This window comes from Trachemys scripta, chromosome 4 (assembly GCF_013100865.1).
Source record: "Trachemys scripta elegans isolate TJP31775 chromosome 4, CAS_Tse_1.0, whole genome shotgun sequence".
NCBI lineage: Eukaryota > Metazoa > Chordata > Testudines > Emydidae > Trachemys > Trachemys scripta.
Genome location: NC_048301.1, coordinates 119,868,688 through 119,878,989, shown reverse-complemented (window position 1 = coordinate 119,878,989; position 10,302 = coordinate 119,868,688). Strand labels below are relative to the sequence as shown.

General features: G+C 39.4%; 1 protein-coding gene across 4 annotated transcripts in view; it reads right to left on the bottom strand.

Moving 5' to 3' along the window:
- Nucleotides 1-10,302, bottom strand: part of MAGI3 (membrane associated guanylate kinase, WW and PDZ domain containing 3) — a 233,974-nt gene that overhangs the window by 13,302 nt on the left and 210,370 nt on the right. Inside the window, exons 19-22 of one of the 4 annotated variants that reach the window (XR_004645719.1) lie at nucleotides 9,543-9,686; nucleotides 5,604-5,742; nucleotides 1,718-3,302; nucleotides 863-927 (exon numbers count right to left, since the gene is read on the bottom strand). Coding sequence is in view for 2 of the 4 variants with exons in the window: in XM_034770612.1 (XP_034626503.1) it covers nucleotides 2,221-3,302; nucleotides 5,604-5,742; nucleotides 9,543-9,686 (1,365 nt within the window). In the remaining 2 variants the exon portion in view is untranslated. Of the gene's footprint in view, nucleotides 1-124; nucleotides 3,303-3,892; nucleotides 3,982-5,603; nucleotides 5,743-9,542; nucleotides 9,687-10,302 lie in introns of those variants that run through there. The other 3 variants (XR_004645718.1, XM_034770613.1, XM_034770612.1) reach the window with 3 other exon arrangements.

The following is a 10,302-nucleotide window of genomic DNA, read 5'->3' as shown; positions in this document are numbered from 1 at the left end:
GGAAAATATGGATGTTTATGGGTAACTTGGGCTGTATATTTAGCTAAAAGACAGTTAATGCAAACCGCATCATTGTAAAATCAGTCTACAGCTAACATTTTACAGTGCAAGAATGAACAGGCTGTGAATGGGAGTTTCTTTTTAATATATCTATATAAAAAATAATGAGCGATTTACAGGTCTCTAGTCAGAACCTCAGAAGTGTATATATAAAGGTGCTGTACAATATATAAACATTTACATCCATATGTTGCTTAGCATTCCAAGGCCACATTGCTAAGTCATCTTATACAGTAAGTACAGGTACAAGTTCTCTAGAAAAGACTCAAACAGAGGACACCAAAGCAGGTCACAATGTTAACAATCAGAAAACAGCATTTGGATGGATGTGTACTTGCTGACAGTTAACCATTGAAATGGTGCTAATTCATCTTAGTATTAAATTTCTGAATTTGGTACTATTCTCAATGGTTAGAACAAGTGCATACAACTCTTAAAGAGGATCCCACAGGGTTATCAACAAAGAATACAGGATTAATATCTACATAGGCTAACTCAAATATTTTCACAGTCAAACTCTACAATATTGAGGATTTGTACACTTTATGCTACAGCAAACTGATGGATTCATAAAATGTGAAGCAGCAGAGGGCAGTTCAGATGTGCTTTAAAATCTATTTATTTTAGAACTGTTCATTTAAGCCTACCGCTGAGTAGTTGTCTATTTCAAAAGTTTCTAGCTTCAAGTCAGAACTGATTTTTTTTAAGTTTAGTGAGACTTAGCAGCTGCTCAGTTATGTTTTTAACCGGCAAGTCATTAGTTTAACACGAGGGTCCAGCAACTGATCTTGACTTTCCTTACCTTTTTCCTCTGCTTTTGTGAACTGGCCCAGCTCCTTTTACTGTTTATTTTCAGTCATTGAAAACCTAGCACAGGTCAGGAAATCAAATCCATTAAGAATGCTATTGAGTAAATCAATCCATGAAATTTCTGCAGACTGCTATAAAAATATCTTGTTAACATTCCTCAACATTTAAATACATATTAAAGCCCAAACAATAGATATTAAGTCTCATGTACCCTGTATGTCATCTATTTCTCACTCAACCAAAAGCAATTACACACAAATAAAACACAGGAGACTTCTAATAGTAGGCACAGGTCAGAGGGACTTTTTAAAGAAGCTGTGGTTGGTTCTGTCTGTGTTTGCAACAGCAGGATTTGCTGTTTCAAATACTGCTTTTACCTATCAATTTTTAGTTTTACAAGTAAAGATGGGACATTTCCAAGTGTTTTTGAAACATATAGTATGTGGTGCTTTGACATACAGTACCAGACGGAGGTTGAAAGCATAGCACCAAGTCCATTCCTTATTTCTAAAGAACTGACAAGGTAAAATCATGGCCCCATTGAAGTCAATGGATGTTTTTGCCAGTAACTTAACAGGGCCAGGATTTCACCACTTAGTCTTCAAAATTATGTTTGCAATATGTGTTTTGCAGATAGTTACTAGAATTACCTTAAACGAATTAAGCAAATTAAAACATTTTGTTTTGCTAACAGAAAGCAAAACTAACCCCATAGATCAGAACAAAATGCAATTCTCTTTTTAAGTAATGTCACATTAGGTATTAGGAACTTTTAAGAAAAGAAGCCAGTGGGGCAGCATCAGTGGCTCATTTGCTGCCCTAAAGTTAATAGAACCAGCACACTCACCTTCTTATTGAAGTTGTGAGAACTCGAGTTATTCCCCTATATAAACATGCGACATGCCTTTGAGAAAATAGCTATTTTCAAACAAAATCTTGGCTTTGCTGTGTCTGGGAAGAACGTACAAGGAGGATGAAATTGATTGGCTACAGTACATAACTTGGCACAAGAACAAGAAGTGAGTCATGATCACATTGGCAATACAGGCATTAAGAAAGTTTGTTCAGAAACTCACAATACTATCTGAGAAAGCCTTAGCAGTGCAATGTTGAGAGAGCAGCAGGACACTGCCTTCAAAAGGATGAGGGGACAGCAGCTTATGGAAGAGAGTTGCTTATAAGCAATCCGAAAGGTCCTTCATGCAGCTTAGTTAATTTTAAGAACAAATCAAATGTACTGTCCAGCCTCTGGAGTTAGTTTCTGAAAAATGACAACTTTGTGGAAAAAAGATGCATTTAATTGACCGTATTAGAAACCTGATTAAAACATGTTCTAAAAATGTTTGTCAGTCAGACCCGTTTTTCAGTGACACCTGTTGCTTTTGTGACTTTACTTGCACTTGGTACCTTCCAAGGTCCAGGAGTTATTGGTGCTTTCTTGACTGGAGAGCTGCATTCAGTTTTTGAAATTCCATCATCTTTGGTTTCATCAGTTGGCTCCAAGTCTTTTTCTGTGTGGTCTTTGTTCAGAATAACTGGATCTTGTGTTTCGAGCCTACTTTTTTTTTCCTTGGAAAGCTGTGAAACATCAGAAAGACTTGTAGTTTTGAAGTTGCTAGAACTTGGCTCTCCAGCACTGGCTTTCTTTACCTTTTCATCTTCATCTACTTTTCTCCTAGGCTCATTGGCCTTATTTAATGGAAGAGTCTTTTCATCTGCTTTTGGGTTTTCTCTCTCTTGAGACCACTTCTTATTCTTTCTAGCAATGTTCTGCTTTGTGTCTTGCTGTGTTATTCCTGATTTTTCATTTCCATCTTTGAACCGCTCAATAATCTCAATATCACCACCACCAGCTATTTTATCTTGAGTCTCTAGTAACTTGTCTGATTTGTCCCCACTTTCTTCCTTTTTGGGATGCTTTTGGGGACTGACAGATCTGCCTTGGCTTCCTCTGGAAGTTTCTTTTAAATTGATTTCTGAGTGTGTATTACCTCTCCTAGGATGCTCAGACTGGTCTGAGAGATTGCTGTGTGTGTTTTGTCTCTCACCTTTCCTTGGACTGTGGAGCCCCGCTTGCTGCGATTCCCCAGATGTGCCCAATCTTTTTGGACTCTCAGATCTGTCTCTCCTAATGAGGTCATCAGTTACTAATTCTAAATTTTTTGACCGCTTATACCCTAAACTGGTAGGCTGGTCCCATCTCTTCATATGCTTCTGGGTAGAAGACAGATGCTTCAGCTCAGAGTGGTTTTCAGTTAAAGTGCTTTTCTTTTCAGGCACAATGTTCTTAGCTTCTTCCAGTTTCTCAGATATGTGAACATTTGCTAAAGCTTCTTCCAGTACTGGTAAATCACATACTGCAGAGGGGGGTAATGGTGACTGTTCATCATATATTATATTTGAGGATGATGGATTAAAACTATCTTGATCACCTGGAAGTGAAGAAGCAGAATGGTTTGACAAATGTTTGTGTGAATATTGGTTAAATGATTTTTTTATCTAAATGTATTAAACTTCCAAAATGTGATCTAAACACCAGTTTTTTTTTTAAAACCAACTTTTACATCACATCACTCACACACACACACTAAACAAAACCGATTTCCTCACTTTTCTGTGAGCTAAAAATTTAAGTTTACACCTAACAATTTTTTGGAAAAATACAGCTAAGGATGTTGGTAAGATCTTTGAGGCTGGTAAGGGCTTGTGAGGTTTGCATTAACTGAATGTGGAGGTTCAGCATAGCTGTAGGCCTCGTGTAGCAGAATTGCAAGTTAAAAATCTTTCCTAAACTGTTGCAATCTTAGGTTTTCACTCCCTCTGGGACACCTGGCATTGGCCACTGTCAGTAGACAGGATACTGGGCTAGATGGACCTTTAGTCTGACCCAGTAGGGCCGTTCTTATGTTCAACTGATGCCAAAAGAAAACTGAAAACAGGGAGAAGGTGCGGTTATTATTTATAGTGTTGTACTTAAAAAGAAAAAAAAAAAAAAGGTGAATCACAAGACATGCAGATTTACCAAGTCTTTAAGGAAAGACCAAGAAAAGCACTGAAAGCCTTAATGTTGCTCAGGTTTCATGTAGGAGCACAAACTGGAAGGAGCCAGACCTGAATGAGGAAGAGAAAAAGCCCAGGACTATATACCAAAAAATCACAGAAAGCAAAAGATTTCATTAGATGTGTATGATTCAAATGCAGAACACAAGAGACAACACAGTGATAGTATGGAAGAGCCCCTCTCCTCCCCCCTAAATTACTGTACTTAAGCCTGGCGGAGCTCAGGGAGGGAGGGAGATATGGAATATTACTGATGCCTGCTATTGTTATGAAGTGCAGCACACTTCTGTGCCAAATATTTATGACTGCATGAAAAACCAAAACAGATCTCTTAGGTTTGTTATTGTAAGCTTAAATACCTACTGGCAATAGAGAGAGCTGGAATTCACTTATTAAGTGGAGATCTATTTTAAGTTTTCAAAATACTAATTAACCCCAAGCCTTATGAGTATAAGGGCTAACTCAGTAGGAGATGCATGTGATCTCAATAGAAGCCAGTTGAGGGGATCTAACCCGAAGGATAAAAACAAGACAATAAGTCTTCCTGTAGTTCAGAGATTCTTTGCTTTTATTCTTTGTACTATTTGCTCTGATGGTACCACACAGTGTATTTTAGGACCATGGTGTGAAGTTATTTTCTAGTTAATTGGGGAGAAGGGGAAAAATATAGGAAGAAACATTTTTGAGCAATTTCATCTCTCTTAAGTGGAGGTCGATTCCTGCCTGCATATAATAGAATGCTACAAACTTTCATAGACTATGCTATGCTTGAAGGTTCAAGTTGTCTGATTTTAATTTGTTTACGAAAGTCATGGGCTTTTATGGCGGGAAAGTGGCTCTGTATCTAACCATTCCAATTTTACTACAGAGCTGTTATGCCATAAGAAGGATCCTTACATGGTTTAAATATTTTCCTGTCAAAAGCCTGACAGCAGGTGCAAAGGGTTAAAATGATATAATTGGCACAGGGAGGAATAAATTCTCTTGTTCTCAAAGTGCTCTGCTTTGAAAGACTGACAGTCACAAATAGTTTTGATTTTGGAGCATGCCCTGCAGTTGAACTCAGTTGAAGCTCTTGCAGGCATTTCTGCCCAAGCAATTTGCTTATAGATTTGTGCTTTGCTGCCTTATATGCAAAAAACAAGTCAATTAAAATTTTCTATTCCAAGAGCAAAACCTTCACTCTTTCAGAAGTTTTGTTTTTGAAAAATTTAACGTTTTATAGTTTAAGTTCATAAGAGAAACTGAAGCATCACAAAAATAATCATCTTGACAGAAGCCCTATACCATATTAGATTTTATTCAAGTGTAAAAGCAAATTGTGTCTTTAATTATAATGTGTGTAGAGGAGCACAGAAATCAAGTTGGAGATGGATGGGATCATCAGAACAAAACATGGCCTAAAGAATACTTGCAATAACATTACATTTTGTGTTGTCTTTCCAGTAAAATAACTACTCTGTGGCAACAGATTTGGTTTTTTTCTGGTCACATTATTTGTGCTTGTATGAAAACAGGCAGCTTGAAAGTCAGCAGAAATGGAAGGATATTGCTAAGTAGCTTTAGTGCATGCACAACAGCATCCAACCTCTTTAGACATTCGTCAACACACATTTCTTTTTACCACCTTCCCCCCATCCCCTCCAGACAAACTGGTACAACCTGTAACTTACCATGATCTGGTATCAAGCCAGTCCCTGGTCTCAGAAGAAGAACAACTTTATTTCCTCCTGCTTGAATCAGCTCAATGGCTCGTGTATGAGTGATACCTTGGGTAGGTTCGCCATTGATTTCAACAATCTGGTCACCAACCTGAAAAGACAATACCAGCCAGATTAAACTTCATCAAGCACTGCTTCTGTAACTGGATTCTTATTCAATATAGGAAAAGCCATAGCTCAAGCCAAGCTTTCCTTTTCCCTAGTCCCTTCCATTACCTGAAACCCACTCAGCTCTAGCACTACTCTCCTACAGCCACTAACATATAACATTAATATAATTCACCCATCTGGCTGGTCAGTGAATTTTTCATGTAGATATTCTGCCAAGCTGGCTGCACTAAAGGGCTCAGGTTACTTGAAATGAATTTTCCATTTGATAAATGTTTAATACATCCATGTTCTTGAGTACATCTTCACTCCATAAAAGTAATTTGTTGATGCTCTGTTATAAAGACTTGCACCATGAAGATACTTAATCACGTTGTGTAGGTGCTTAAATAGATTGTTATAAGGCATGTGGTAATTACTCTAAAATTAATAAACCGCCAAACACCCTTATATTAATATAGCTGAGAGGGTTGCCCATAGGTTTCCCATATAGGAAAAGAAAAGATTTATTATTCTGAGTGAGAGAGTTCACTGTATGACAATACTAACTCATTCCTGACTAGTGAGATACCAGCTTTAAGGACTTTGATGCAAATTAACAAACGTATCAGATAATGGATGTCAGAATATCACAAGTCAGCTATATGCATCCAAAGAAGTGGGCGGTAGCCCACGAAAGCTTATGCTCTAATAAATTTGTTAGTCTCTAAGGTGCCACAAGTACTCCTGTTCTTTTTGAGAATATCAGAAAGCATTTGGATTCTAACCCATGAAAGAGCATTAGATTCATCTTGCAATTAAACTGATTTTCCATTAGGTGTCACTACTACATAAAAGTTGCAGTTTAAAGAGCACGCATCTTACTTAGATCAGTTACATAAAATGCTACGGAAGAAGGTAACAGTCCCACATAGAACCCTATGATCATGGAGAGCTAATACAATAATAAATGAACCAGAAGGAGGACACAAAACCATTTGGGAAAACACAAGGTAAAGGTGAGTTTTACCATCTAATGTTCAAACCAGCTACAAACTGGGTTGTTAGAGCTCCTTTGTGTCAGTATCTGAAAAGCTCCCTCCGAAAGTATTACACCTCTACCCCGATATAATGCGACTCAATATAACACAAATTCGGCTATAACGTGGTAAAGCAGTGTTCTGGGGGGGCGGGGCTGCACACTCCGGCGGATCAAAGCAAGTTTGATAGAACGCGGTTTCATCTATAATGCAGTAAGATTTTTTGGCTCCCGAGAACAGCGTTCTATCGGGGTAGAGGTGTATTTAAATTGGGGCTGGGAAAGGCCGAGAGCCATTTCTGTGGTTGAATTGGGAAAGACTGGACAGCACAGAATCGTGAACAAGCTTATCTAGGCACGGAGACGTTCCGCCCTGGCCAGGGAGAATCTAGAGGTAGCGCCTGTTTCCAGAGTCTACAACCTGCTCCCACAGTTTTCATTGACGTCACTCCTTATGTTTTGTTATGAGCATTAATTCTATTCATCCCGCTGACCTCTGTAACAGAAGCTATGAGAAGTGGCCCTTGCAAGAGAGTCAGGTGCCATGAAGGAGATGGTTGCAAATATTTTCCAATGCATGGAGTATAATAATGACACCGCTTAGGCCTTGCTGGCCCTCAGGACTCAAGATTCCCAGTGGGGCATGGCTCCAATGGCAGTACTGGTACAGATAGGACTCAGGGATTTGCCTATACTAGTGCCTCCATTGCTGCCACCACTGGTGGAGCTGCACTATGATAGATAGGTCCCCATTTTATCAGTATATAGGCATGATCAGCCCAGTGGACATGGAAAGCAAATTCACCAGCTTTTTCGCTTTCAAGGGCTGGAGGAGGGCACATACCTGCTGCCAGGGCACAGAAGATGAGGCTGTCCCATTATGAACTCGTTTTTCAGGGTGCTATAGTTCCAGTGTGAAACTGTTACTGCTTCACGCATGGAAACAGCATTTTAAACACAGCTGAATATGCCTCTCCCATACAGTGCAGGCACCCAGCTAATTCACTGATGTCCTCCGGGAAACAGCCTACCCAAGACTGGACCCTCTATGTTAGTCAGTCAACACGGAGCTCTGAAATGGAACAATACTTGCCTCTAGCAGGGGCAGGAAGCAGATAACAGTGGGCTGCTCCATACAGATTGCTACAGTGCAAAGAGCCCTGCTAAAACCACTAACCGTGAACAAAATGTATCCCCTAGTTTAGCTGACCAGAAGGTGATCAGCACCTGCAGGGAGACAGGAAAGAGCTGGGTGTGATCAGCCAGGTAAAGTGCCTTGAGAAGGGGAACAGGGAGGGCACCAGAGTTTGTTTTCCTATCTCTATCTGTTGGGAGGAGGAAGAGATCTTATTACATGATATCTGGTAGGCCTACCAGATCTTTGGAGAAATGCAAATATCACATAAGTATAATGAAAGAAAGATGAGCTCCAGTGTGAGGATGAATATTTGAAATTTGTTTTATTATGAATACCCCACAGTCAAATTTACCTTACAGCTCACCCATTCTTTGGCACAGAAGACCCATAGGAGAAAGCAGATAAGTGTGCTGTGCTGATGACATTTTTGAGAACAGAGCCCAAAGAGTTATATTATGTGTCCCCAATAGATTGGGAATTTATAAAGCTGAACACAGCAAGAGTCCAGGGAATTGTATACATTAGATTCTGTTTATTGCTGTGAAATTTCTGCAATGAAAGTCCAAGATTTGCAGCTTCAGTTGCTGGTGACTTGAATGCCAAGATCTGGAGTTTAGCATAACCGCACTTGAAAGAGCAGTACAAGAGAAAACAGAAGCAGCACGATAAGACTCAAGCAATCTCCCAAGCATAAGAAAAATGAACGACTAAATGTTAAGAATTAGCGCAATAAAAGTTAACACTTTGAATTTTGCATCCAATTAAGCCTGATATCGGCTCTCAAAAGTAGTCGATTACTACTTTCACTTTGCAGACTACAAAACTGACAGAGAAAGAGGTGAAGTGACTTATGTAAAGGGCCAGACCACATGTCACTGGCAGGAATGGAATCAGAACTAAAAGGAGTCTCTGATTCTCAGTTCCATGCTCCAGCCAGTAAAAAGTCATTTTATGGACAGTAATTACAGAACTGTGTTTGGTCTCCAACTGTTGTGACGCTGCCTTCGCCCTTTGCATATATTTGATTTGTTTAGGAGACAATATTTAAACAGTGGGATTCTTAGACATGACACCCAAGAATTAACATTAGGATATGTTGGTAGGGAAGGCACTTGGTTTGGAACCATTTTAAAATTTTATGCTGAACAATGAAAGCTCAGCATAAACACAAAGGTTGAGTGCTCTCACAAACCCACATTTACCTGGACTCTGGGAACCTTCCAACAGACTTGCATTTCAGTGTGCTATTTCCAGTCTGGGCTTCTAAAAACCACTCATTCTGGCAAACTACTGTCTACAGAGAAGAATTCATTGTTGGAAACATCTATTACTATGTCTTCAGAGTAGATGATGTCCAGCTTTCTTGGGGAGTGGCAGCGGTGCACAGAGAGCAGTTTTCTCCCCCCCTAACATGTTGCTGGGATTTTTATTTCCTGAAACATTACAACTATCAACACAGTTTGCTACCTCTCTGCAATTACTACTCTTACACTGCTGCTGGTCTAAATAACTTGTGTGTGTGCAGGGAGACACTAACCACTTACAGGGAAGCGAATTCTTTGACTGGGTAATGAACATCTTGAGGAGCCTAACCTATTTGAATTCATCAGTGATCTCTGACACTCACGTGAATTCTTCCATCCTTGATGGCAGGCCCATCCTCAGCAAGTCGAAGGATGAATAAGCCCATGTTATACTCCTTTCCTCCGCGAAGACTGAATCCAAAACCCCGAGGGCCTCGTTCCAGTTCTACTGGAGAACAGCCAAGACTCTGCATAAGAAACAAGATGAAGAATTGTGGACTGAGAAATTTTAACTTCTGTTAGTTTCCCCTACATTTTCAGGAAAGGTATTTTATAAAACCAGAGAAATCCCTTCAGTTTCACACACTAGGCAGGTTTTAATACACAGCTATGAAGGGATGTGGTTTTAATTAAGTGCAACATGCAATTGAATTTGACTCATCACAAACTCACATCATATGATTCGGTATGAGGCAGAGTTATACCCAGCCAAAATCGGCAGAGCAGTGTAATTCTAAGATTCCTAAATATGTATGAACTGTTTTTCCATATAGAATGTCCCCAAGATGTTACAGTAGTTCCGTTTCACAGGTTTGTTGTTTCCTTTATAACTATAATGATCAGCAATATTAAACTAGACTAAGTTTATAACAACATTAAAATATTAAGTATTAGCAAAACATCCTCCCTACTGTTTGACACATGCCTAGTCAGCACATTCATAACAAAGACTCTCTTCTCAACACCATATCTCCTAAGGGAAAGGTTATCCTAGACTATTAGCATACAGATGTCAGTGGCAGTTGAATTTTAGGGCCTCAGTACCACCAGGATCTTGCAGAGTCTTTTGGCTCCTCAGGATAG